This window comes from Leptonychotes weddellii, chromosome 2 (genome assembly GCF_054177405.1).
Source record: "Leptonychotes weddellii isolate Sample4059 chromosome 2, ASM5417740v2, whole genome shotgun sequence".
Taxonomy (NCBI): Eukaryota; Metazoa; Chordata; class Mammalia; order Carnivora; family Phocidae; genus Leptonychotes; species Leptonychotes weddellii.
The window spans coordinates 68,234,778-68,246,867 of record NC_138370.1 but is presented as its reverse complement, the minus strand read 5'-3'; the positions used below and the strand labels follow the sequence as shown (position 1 = coordinate 68,246,867).

General features: G+C 35.8%; 1 protein-coding gene across 1 annotated transcript in view; it reads right to left on the bottom strand.

Annotated features, from left to right (window-relative positions):
- TTC29 (tetratricopeptide repeat domain 29) overlaps window positions 1-10,751 on the bottom strand; it is a 190,834-nt gene extending 180,083 nt beyond the window's left edge. Inside the window, exons 1-2 of the mRNA XM_081813113.1 lie at window positions 10,390-10,751; window positions 8,122-8,205 (exon numbers count right to left, since the gene is read on the bottom strand). Of these exons, the coding sequence (XP_081669239.1) occupies window positions 8,122-8,205; window positions 10,390-10,481 (176 nt within the window). The 5' untranslated portion in view covers window positions 10,482-10,751. The remainder of the gene's footprint in view (window positions 1-8,121; window positions 8,206-10,389) is intronic.
- Between the last annotated feature and the right edge of the window lie 1,339 nt (window positions 10,752-12,090).

Genomic DNA, 12,090 nt, shown 5'->3' with positions numbered 1-12,090 from the left:
TTAAAAAAAAAAAAAACCCTTACCTAACACTGTATACATAAATTAAAATGGATCGAAGACCTAAACATAAGAGCTAAATCTATAAAACGTTTAGAAGAAAACTTAGGGCAAAAGTCTTACAACATCGGCTTTGGCAATTATTTCTTGGATGTGACACAAAAGGTACAGGCAATAAAAGACAAAATAGACAAACAGGACTTCATGAAAATTAAAAACCTTTGTTATCAAAAGACACTATAAATAGTGAAAAGGCAACGTATGAAATAGAAGAAAATAATTGCAAGTCATATATCTGATAAGGGATTAATATCCACAATATATAGACAACTCCTGAAAGTTCATAATGAAAAACAACTCAATTCAAAAATGGTCAAAAGACTCAAAGACATTTCTCCAAAGAAGATATCCAAATGACCAATAAGCACATGCAAAGATGCTCAACATCACTGATCATTAGGGAAATGGAAGTCAAAACCACAATGAGATACCACCTCATACTTAGTATGATGGTTACTATGATAAAAGCAGAAAAAAATAAATGTTGGTGAATATGTGACAAAATTGGAACCCCTGTATGTTGTCAGTGGGAATGTAAAATGGTACAGCCACTCTTGTGGCAGAATGGTGGTTCCTAAAAAAATTTAAAATAAAATTACAAATTATTTGGAAACTCCACTTTTGGGTTTATAATCAAAAGAATTGCAAACAGGGTCTCGAAGAGATATCTGTACACCTATGTTCACAGCAGCATTTTATAGCTAAAACATGGGAGCAACCCAAGTGTCCAACAATGGATGAATTGGTAAGTGAAATATGGCCTATACATACAATGGATTATTATTCAGCCTTAAAAAGGAAGGAAATTCTTATGGATAAACCTTGAGGAAATTGTGCAAAGTGAAATAAGCCAGTCACAAAAAGATAACTGCTGAATCATTTTACTTATATGAAGTATTTATACGAGGAGTCAAAATAATAGAGACAGAAAATAGCACAGTGGTTCCAAGGAGCTGAGGGGTGAGGTATTGTTTATTGGCTGTAGAGCTTCAGTTTTGCAAGATGAAAAGAATTCTGGGGATAGATGGTGGTGATGGTCGCACAACAGTATGAATGTATTTAATGCCATGAACTGTACACTTAAAAACAGTTAAAATGGGGGATGCCTGGGTGGCTCATCCCACTGACAGTTCTGACTGATTCAACCCCTGTGGTACCTGGGTGTTTATCTCCTTTTATCACTCTGTTTCTTGTTCCTGAAAGAGCAATTTCCCAGATGATTTCCAAATAGAGGAGGGCCATTGTGCACTTTCAGGTTTATAAGCTATTATTGGAAGAGCCACGTTCTCTGGCTATATTCCTTATTTTAATTTTATTTTTTTAAAAAGATTTTATTTATTTGACAGAGAGAGACAGCGAGAGAGGGAACACAAGCAAGGGGAGTGGGAGAGGGAGAAGCAGGCTTCCCGTGGAGCAGGAAGCCCAATGCGGGGCTCGATCCCAGAACCCTGGGATCATGACCTGAGCCGAAGGCAGACGCTGAACAGACTGAACCACCCAGGCACCACTATATTCCTTATTTTAAAGCAATCTTATCATAATAATGGTAAGTTTAAGTGATTTGTAGAAATGTTTTAAGTGTTTGGAATAGCTTAGCAGACTATACAAATTGTGTTGCTTGGTACAGCATAAGTTAGTTTATGAAAAATTTAGTATAAGTTGAAATTTAAAAAAAATTTCTCTTCTTTGTTGGCATTACTAAGTTTGAAATGTATCTTATTAAAAACTCTGAACATGATGAAAATGATACGTAGTAAAAAGCAAAATATGTGACTGTACATATTTATAGAAAAGTGATAAATTAATATTAATACCTAAATCAACACATAAAGTTAATGTGAAATATTTAGGTTATTTATATTCATTAATAAATGCTTTAAAAGCAAAAAAAATCAATGACAGTTAAACAGCTAAAGCGAGGGTTGTCTATATGTGCTTCATACAGAGAATCTCATTTAACTTTCATAAGAATTCCTGTTATTATTGTGCTTTTGAAATAGTTATGGAAATCAGATATTAGAGAAATCAGGTAACCTGAATAAGATTACACAGGTATTAAGCAGCAAAACCAAATTTCCAACTGAGGAAGAAATTTGCTCCCATAACAGCCAGAGCGGCAATGTCATGATTCCTATGCTTTTGCCTTACACAGAATTTTTTTTAAGTCCAATAGAGCTGCTAAGTTTAAACACCATATATGAAAATAATATTTTAAAGCAAACTTTTAAAGGACATAAAGACATAAGTAACCAAGAAATTGGCATTTCTGTGTTCTGGTGACATTTGAAATCTTTCCTCCTTTTTTATTTATTTAGACTTAGTTTTGATGAAAACCTGAGATCCTTTTTGCATCTAGGAAAGAATTTTTTTTAAAGTTCCTTCCAACTACATTTTTTAAATTCCAAAATTTTAAACCATATTCACATCAATATTCTTTTTTAAAAAAAATTATGGTCAAAAAAAAAGTCTTTTCTTTCCTAGTTTCACATCCTAGAGATCTGCTGTGGAAGACAATACTAGAATTTAAATAAGTAAGTAAATAAATGAAAATAAATAAAAAGGAAAGGTACCCCTCCTCTCTTCCCATCACTATTCTTTGCTATTGTTTAATTTTTTGTATTCGTGAGAAGGTAAGGAATAATCACCTCTCCGTTTCAGAACATCAAAATCCTGTCTCTCTTCCTCAAGTCAGGAAGACCTTGAAACGCAGTCTGCTACCCAGAAGGAAAGAGGGGCAGCTTCCTTTCCCTCTCTTCCCTGCCTGTTTCTCTTAGTCAGGCAAGCATTTATTTGGCAATTGTCCATTTCAGAAAGTTAATCTGCAACACTCCATATAGAATTTCACTTATTACTTTACAAGAGAGCAAAATGTTTTGAAGAGAAAACAAAATGATTTCACAAAATTATTTAAAAGTAAACAAGATCAATGAAGCAGAGGAACAGCACACCAGAAGGAACCTAAATTCCCATAGGGTTATTGTGAAATATATCCTGAATAAACGTCTTCACCCCCTTATATATACTCTGATTACCTGGCCACTGTACAGATCCAGGTGCTAAATTTGCTTGTAACAAGAGTATCTGTGGTTCCCAAAAGCACCTCTGGAAGACAATTTTGAAATAAACTCAAGATGAAAACTTACATTGGCAAAATGTTTTAACTGCCTAAGTATAAATCAGTTCAAAATAAGGAAGGGGAGAAAGGCTTTAAAAGACATGAAAATAAATGGCTCTTTGTTTCTTTACAACCCAAACTTGTTGAATATGGTAACTGACAATTCTAATTGCCACTGTGCTGACAAAGTGATGCTTCGCACACTTCAGCTGATGATGCCGAAAGGTGCTCTGCAAGAAAGCAATATCTTAAGATGCACACAGTTTTGAACTAAATCTACTCTTCCACATAATAGAACGTGATATCTGAAGCAGAAAATAATACCGAGCAGATTAGCATTCTCTGTCCCTTGATGATTTTATTTGTATCCTCATATACATAGCTGAAGCTATAAAAACTGCCCCTCAGAAATTTTTATTTGAATCTACAAATGATACTTTCATTACTTAGCTACTCAAAGCAATTACAATATGATAATAAGAGATACTTCCAATCCTTTTAAAAAACACTATATTCTGACAATATAAGACAATAAAAAACAAAGTACAAAACCACAGCAAGATCTTCTTTAGTTGTCAAAAGTCAGCCAAATACTATCGATGAACTATTTGAAGATTTATCTAAGAAAGTCAAATTGTCAGTGTCAATTATATTTTATGTGAGTACAAAATGTGGGGGGAAATGTACCTAGTAGGCACTCAAATAACCCAGTCACTTAAAAAGTAATGAAGAAAACTGAAATTCTTTTGTAAATGTAGGTAATAGAAAACCCAGAAGCCCTTTGCTTTTGAACTACTTTACCCATTCCAAAGTAAAATGATCCCCCATCAATGGATTTGGCCATTCCAGGAACAGCTACTCTAGCTTGTCCTGCTCAATTACTCGTTTAAATTTTATACCCCTACTTGTGTACATAAAACACTTTAAGCTGCTTTGATTCAATATTCAAACCAGTCACCTACAACACGGACCTGAAAATATTGTAACCAAAGAATAGTCACATTAAGAAACCTATTTCATGGTGTCAATCTGACGTTTACGCATTCATTCATTTAACTTGCAGGTGTTGATCTCTGACCACGTGCCAGGGCACACAGGGACACGCTTCTGTTCCTGTGCAGATCCATTCTGCTGGGGATGAAGACAGTCGACTTACAGATGCCCAGTGCAAGAGGGGGGACAAGCTATAGCAGAAATAGAGCCAGATGATTTGACTGAGAGTAAGCAGAGGTGGGGTGAGGGCTACTGGATTATGAGGTCAGGGAATGGCAGACTGAAGAGGTCACATTCAAGGTGACTGACACCTGCAGGACAAGAAAGTGTCAGCAATAAGGCCACAATGAGAGGAGTGAGTGGTGGGGAAAATGCGAGATAAGTCAGAGAGGTCAGGGAAGTCCAAATCATGCACAGTAAAGTCCAAACCATGATAAGCCTTGGAGTTTATCATAACAACAATGTGGAAAGCTCTCAGAGGGTTTTAAGCAGGTGAGTGTCATGATCTAATTTTTTTCAAAAGATGACTCTGGAGGCTGAATTTTGGCAGAATTAGAGGGGATATGAGAAGAGCAGTTGGGAAACTCAAGTGATTTTGGCAAGGGATGACGGTGGCTATGCAATGAAGAGAAGTAGATGAACACAGGATATATTTGGGAGTTATATCTGATAGGACATAGTGATGGATTAGATGGGGGAGGATGGTGAAGTCAGGGTGCAACTCAAGGCTGCCTTGGTGCCATTTACTGAGCTGAGGAAAGACTGTGGGGAAATATTTGGTAGGGGAGGTGAGGGAAAGTAGGGGTAAATCAAGAGTCCAGTTTGTGGCCAGATTAATTTTAGAATGTCTATTAAGTACCCAAGTAGGTATGTAAAGGAGGCAGTTGGATATAAAAATTGGGAGCTCAATGGACAGCTCAGGGCTGGATTTATAAATGTGACAGTCATCAGGGTATTGCAGTACTTAAGACTGGATCCAGGGAGAGTGCTGCTGGAATAGAGGCCCTAAGACTCAGTCCTAGGACAACTCACCATTGAGAGTTTGAAAAGAGAACTTTTCGAAGGAGAGTCTGAAAGGAGACTAAGGTGGCAGAGTCAGAGTCTGGAAGAAAACCACAGAACATGGCATCCTGGAAGCCACAAGTACAGAGTGACCAATGAGAGAGTGCTCAACTCTATCAAATGTTGTGAAGACATCAAGTAAGATGAGGACAGAAACGTGATCACTATATGTGGTAAAAATGGAGGACATTGGTCACTCTAAACAGAGAGATTTCTGTGACTTCTGGGGCCGGACACCTATTTAGAGTCCATTGATGCAAGAATGGGTGCAAATACTGAGACAGTGCTTCTGGTTGCTATGAAGGGTACAGGAAAATGGGAGAGAACCTGGGGGGGGGGTGCGGTGTGTGGGGCGGATAAGAAGTCAAGGGAAATACTAAAGGAGATATGAATGCTAGTGAGATTGGTCCAGTGGAGAGGGAAAAGGATGATGTAGAAGAAGAGTATGTTTAAATGCAGGAGAAAGTCTTGGAACAAGTAAGAGGGGATGGTACCCAGAGCACAAGCATCATCCTTAGATTAGAATAGGAACTCTTCACCAATTATGATAGAAGGAAAGTCACAGATTGTGAGTTTACATATAAGTAAATTGGTGTATTTTGGGTTAGATGATGAGGGGTTTTGGGACTAGACAGAGAGCACATACATATTATGGGATAGCAAAGCTAGTGGGTATCAATTATATAATGAATATATATATAACCATCTTACCATCTTAAGAATAAAGCAGTATATAGAGAGACTTAAAGATATATCTTAGATATTGATTTTGTCTGGTTGAAAATTTGATTCATCAATTTATCCCGCTTTTATACTGAGGATCTGTGAAGTACTAGTTTGGTAACTTTATAATGCCACCAAACAGAAAGCCAAACTCAAAATCTGTCTTCCATGGCAGGTTTCATCCTACCACCTTAGTTTTCTCTGATTTCCTCTAGACTCCGAGGCTACACTTCACAATACAATCAGCACTCATTCATTCCATATTTGTTTCCTGTTCGTAAATCTTATTGTCTCAAATTGAGACAAGGATGGGGTCAAATATTACGATAAGATATCACTGTCTCTCCCACTGTGAAAAACCTAGTATTACATATAAAGTAGGCACTTAAATGTTTGCTGACCAATTTATCTTTTTAGAATTGACTAATAAAAAGTTTTACATAGCAATTCCTTGGTTAACAGAATATGCATAATTCCTCATGGCACCTGCTAAGTACTGCCAAGAGTGCTGAAATTATTCATCAGTTTCTCCTTTACATGCTATTCAATTAGTTTGTCTGTGGCAAAGTCTAGAATATATATCAATCAAAAGCAGAAGAGTGAGCTAAGTACAAGCTATCTTCCTATTAAGGTTTGCATCCACTATCCTAGCTTTGGTCTAAAAAAGTACTCAGCTGCAGGAAACTTTAAGGAGAATGCAATTGTAAGGTTGGAGAATTACCTGGTGCTACTTGTTTTCTGTAGCATATTATGGATTTAAAATCAATTTGGTAATATCCTTAAAGAAAAAAATATTAAGAGAACACTCATCAGCAAAACCTATTTTGCATTGCTTTAGATCAAAGTTTTCTTCAATGCAAACTGAAAGTTTAGCAGATTTTAAGTGCTGTATATGGATTTCTAGCTTGTTAAAATATGTGAAGCCTAAGTTTAATTCCAAATTTAATTCCTAATTGTTAAGCCAATTATAGATATTTGGATATTATTATATTTAAATCAGAATGAAAATATCACTTATATATTTTTTCTTTTAAGTAATTGTATTATCAAACAATATTAACCTTTAACTTTATCCAACAGGTTACCATGGAAAGTTAATAAATTAACAATCAGAACAGCATTTAACCAAAGCTCCCAGATACTACACATGGCAGTCAATAGTGTTCCAAGGAAGACAGTGATTACAGGTATTGTAAAATTTTGTCACGCTATAAAATAAAGTAGGTACTGACAGAATGAACTATTCCATTTTTCCATGTTATATGCAAATTGACAAAGATAATATCTAATAAAATGAAACATATCAAGAGACTTGGAATTTTAGACTCTATGAAAAACCATACCAAAAATATTAAGAAAACTCTTTCAGTGGACTCCCATAGCACTAGACAATACTAATTGAGAGGATGTTTTAAAAACATTTATTGCATAAAATAGTTTAATTGAATCATTTAATGAGTTCCATAAGATGCATCTGTATTTATAATATTTCTGTTTTTCAATGCTTGCATCTAAAGATCTGATGATAACAGGGTCACCAACTCTATAGCTAAAAAATATTAAATCTGTTTAGCTATTATTTTAGGTTTTTATTCATTTCTCACTAACCTACACAGATTTTTATAGTTTTTACTTAAACCACAAATTAGTTTCTAACTGATAAAATGGCAAAGTTTATATTGTTCATTGATAAAATAAATCCAGACAATTTAGAATTATTTAAAAAAGCAACCGATAAACTATGATCCAGTCATTCTTTTTTGTGGGTTTTGGAGGGGGGAGGAACATACATTAGTACAGAATTTTTGTTTTAAATCATGAGGAAAAAAAGATAGGATCTTTCTCTAAAAACTTTTTTCTCCCCCATGGAGGCAATACACCTTAAAATGGAAGTCAATAAGCAATTAATGGCACAGACTTAACTAAAGTATTGCAAATGTGATGGTATAATATCTTGGTAAATATGAGAATTTTGAAAGCCATAAAGTTAAAGACTTTGATATGTGTAAGTTCAATAGACATGACTTATCACTATTTAATATGAGCTTTAATTTTTAAATGCCATGTTCCAATGAAAAAGTGTACTGCACAGGAAAATTGAAATTTCAATAAAGAATCCAGACAAAAGAAACAAACTTTATATTAAAGTACCTTTAAGAGGTTATACTTACGCAGCAACCTCCTCTTTTGACAATCCTTTGAAATTTACCTCCAGGTAATGATCTATGTCATCTTTTTCTTTGATCAACTGAGACCTAAATGAAATGGAAAGAAATAATAAAGCACTGCTTTATCAAGTTGAAAAGCTCCCAAACATATAAAATGCCACCAGGAGAAGAGAAATATTTAAGGTATAATACCGTATATAATAAATGTTCTACAATAGCTATAGAGATAGGTTGTTGATTAGTAATTTCCAAATTTTCATTTTCTTGAATGTTAAGAGATAAGGAAGAATCTTTTTTTTTTTTTTTAAGATTTTATTTCTTTATTCATGAGAGACAGAGAGAGAGAGAGGCAGAGGGAGAAGCAGGCTCCCAAGGAGCAGAGAGCCCGATGCGGGACTCGATCCCAGGACCCCGGGATCATGACCTGAGCCGAAGGCAGACGCTTAACCATCTGAGCCACCCAGGCGCCCGATAAGGAAGAATCTTAAACTCAGTGTGCAAACAAATAAAACACCAACATATTAAAATAATCAGCATTCTTAAGAAAAATGGAGTTTTCTCCTCAAAGCTTATAAGCTCTTCCATTTTGCTCATGTTGCTTCACATTATAACTTTGCAATACAGAAGTCATATTCTGTTTGGCCCAGGATTTTGAACTAAGAACACCTGCTTGATACAAACATACAAAATTTATTTGTTCCAAACATTACCAAATTTTGCTCTGAAATGTTGAGTGGGTTTTTTAGTCACACACAAAATTCAAGTTATTACTAAAAAAGTGATTTTAAAAAGACTTTACTGAGAAATCTATTACACTGGTAGTGTATTTATTCCCCGCCCTCCCTTGCACCTTTAAAAAATAAGCATACCACTAACATCTCCTAACAATGGGAGTATGGGACTAAACAAGCATCTGTTTTTATTCAGAAACTAATGGAAAATCTTGATATAAAACTTTGTCCTAAATGGTTATGAAAAAAGTGGGTTTTTTTCCATAAAATTAATATAAGAAATAGTGTTCTTTAAAATCCATCTTATTTTAGGGATGTGAGACTGGGCTGCATTTTTGCTGGTGTTGAAAAGAAAATGGCATCTCAAGCATTATAAAAGGCAGAAAGAACAAGTTTTTCAGACTTTGTAAATACTCCACATTATTCAAAAGTAAAATTGAAAATAAGAATATTTGTATATCCTGAATTATGCATGTATTAAAAAAATCTGTTTTTCAAATTTTTTGAGAAGAAACTTTTATTTGCTGTTATAAGGGAACCTCCATGTTGTTTTAACTGTATGCATTTATTTTGGTCCAGGGACTTTGGTCTTTCCCAGAAATACTAAGAATAAAGTATGATCCTTCTCAAAACAAAATAGTCTCATAATACTTTGATCATTATGCCTTGTCTGAAGTGAAAATTTTGTATATAAAGAAAATAAACCTACATATGCAAATTATTTATATCAATAAATAATATATGCATCACTATAACTCAATAAAACCATAAATGGCAATTTCTTTTTTTTTTTAAAGATTTTATTTATTTATTCATGAGAGACAGAGAGAGAGAGAAAGGCAGAGGGAGAAGCAGGCCCCCAAGGAGCAGGGAGCCCGATGCGGGACTCGATCCCAGGACCCTGAGATCATGACCTGAGCCGAAGGCAGAAGCTTAACCATCTGAGCCACCCAGGCGCCCCTTAAATGGCAATTTCTAAGTAAAACAATCCTCATTAATACTTATGACAAAATACACTGTTCTCTTCTATAGTTTCCGGGCGGCAACTCCAGGACCTCAGCAGCTGTTTAGTGTAGCAGTGGAGTGATGATGAATTTTTAGCCCCAGGATCATTTCAGTACCTAAACCTGGCCTGCCAACTTACCCTAGTAGTGAGACCGTGTCCTCCTTCCTCCAAAACAGAAATTAGCACTCTAGACCTTGTGGATTAGAAGCTGTACACCTTTCATTTCTAAAGCCTCTGCTTTCAATTCTCCACTAATGTTTTTAAAAGGAAATATATCTCCAAAGCTTTATAGGACCATGATATAATTAGAATAGGTAATAAAACAATCAAATGAGTACTAGCTTGCTAAATAAATAAATTCTTTATATCTGAATGAGGTTCATTGATCCTTTGGAAATAGCAAATTTGAATATTCTGAATATAACAATATACTCTTATCTTTGAACAATTTTGTTTTCTGAGATGTGCTATTGACATTTCTTACTGCAAGAAATTCATTCTGTAGGAAAAGAAATGAAAACCAGGGTCACGTACCTTGGAATTGTGCCAGGGGAACATGGCAGCTTCTGTCTGGCTAAAGATGTAAGCTTTGGGCGTGTCATGGGCAGCGGGGGCAGGGTGGTCATTCTAGACTACAAAAAAAAAAAATAGAAACAGTATTTTAAAGAATGAATTTTTCAAAGAATCCTTTAAGACATTATTAGAGATCCACAGTCTGTCATCTGAGCTGAGAATACCTCTGTGTATAGAGCTATAGCTCTATTATTCAGGAATGATACTCAGTGAGTGGATTCTGCAGGTTGCTTCTCATTACTTTCTTCTACCATCTGCCTTTTGGCCAATTTATTACTTGTCTGCATCTCTACCACCAAATGGATAAGGAGAAAATCTGATAAATGAATTGAAGATTCAGATGATCAGGAGCTTTGGTATGAATTTTGTTAACAGACATGGTTGCAATTAAAGAGTGAACATTATTAGGACAGCTTTGGACTTCAAATGCTCATGCTTTGCTTTCCTGTTACAATCAATAATTGAAAATTGCTCATACTTTGCTATTTTCTAAAAACTTGCTTCCTCACAAATAAAGGCTTTTCCTTAGAAGTGATGGATGCTGAGACTGATTCTCAACAAGCAGACAGCTGCCCCAAGAGACACAGAGCTACCATAGTGTAACAAATCACTTCAAAATATAGAGGTCCAGAAAAGATTGTTTAAAACAACAATCATTTTATTATCTTTCACACTTTTTGCGGGTCAGGAATTAGGACAGGGTACAAGAGGATGGCTTTTCTCTATACCATGATGACTGAGCCTCTTCTGGGAGACTCAGAAGATTGGGGGTAACTCAATGGTGGGGGGGCCAGGAATCATCTGTAAGTATCTTATCTCATATATCTGATAGTCAATACTATTAGCTGGGAACTTAACTGGGCTGTTTGCTAGAACATTACATGTGGCTACCCATATGGCTTGGGCTTCCTCACAGCATGGCAGCCTCAGCTTTCTCATGTGGCAGCTCAGTGCTCCAAAGGCAAATATGCCAAAGAAAAGCCAGGTGGAAACTATATCCACTTTCAGAGTCTAGCCCTGGAAGTTACATAGCATCCCTTCTACTGTGATAAAAAACCTGTTTATAGTCAAGGCTAATGAACATCGATTCACCTACTGATGGGAGAGCATCAACTTCACATTGTATGAAGAGAATATGGGATGGGGGATATTGTTGTGGCCATCTTGAGGAAATGCAATGTGTCACATTGGGGAAGGTAACTGTGCAATAATGAAGGTGGGTCTATAAAATCAAATTATCTAGAGGAGTTGGTTAAGCATCTGCCTTCAGCTCGGATCATGGTCCCAGGGTCCTGGGATCGAGTCCCACATCGGGCTCCCTCCTCTGTGGGAAGTCTGCTTCTCCCACTGCCTCTGCTCTTCCCCTCTGTTCCTGCTCTCTCTCTTACTCTCTCAGATAAATAAATAAAATCTTTTAAAAAATAAAAATAAAATAAAATTATCTAAAATTTACCTTAAATAGGAAGAAGTGTGGACATGTCTGTCACATGCTGCAAGGGCTTTCAGATACAAAAGAAAGAACACTTCTACTGTTAGAGAGGCATCAAAAAGGCCAGAGCCTCTTGATTCCACCACCATGTCCACCAGGTTTGACCTCTACCCTTAGCCTCACCAAGCAACTGAAAGGTTTATTTTAGGTTTTAAATCACTTACTTCCAATGT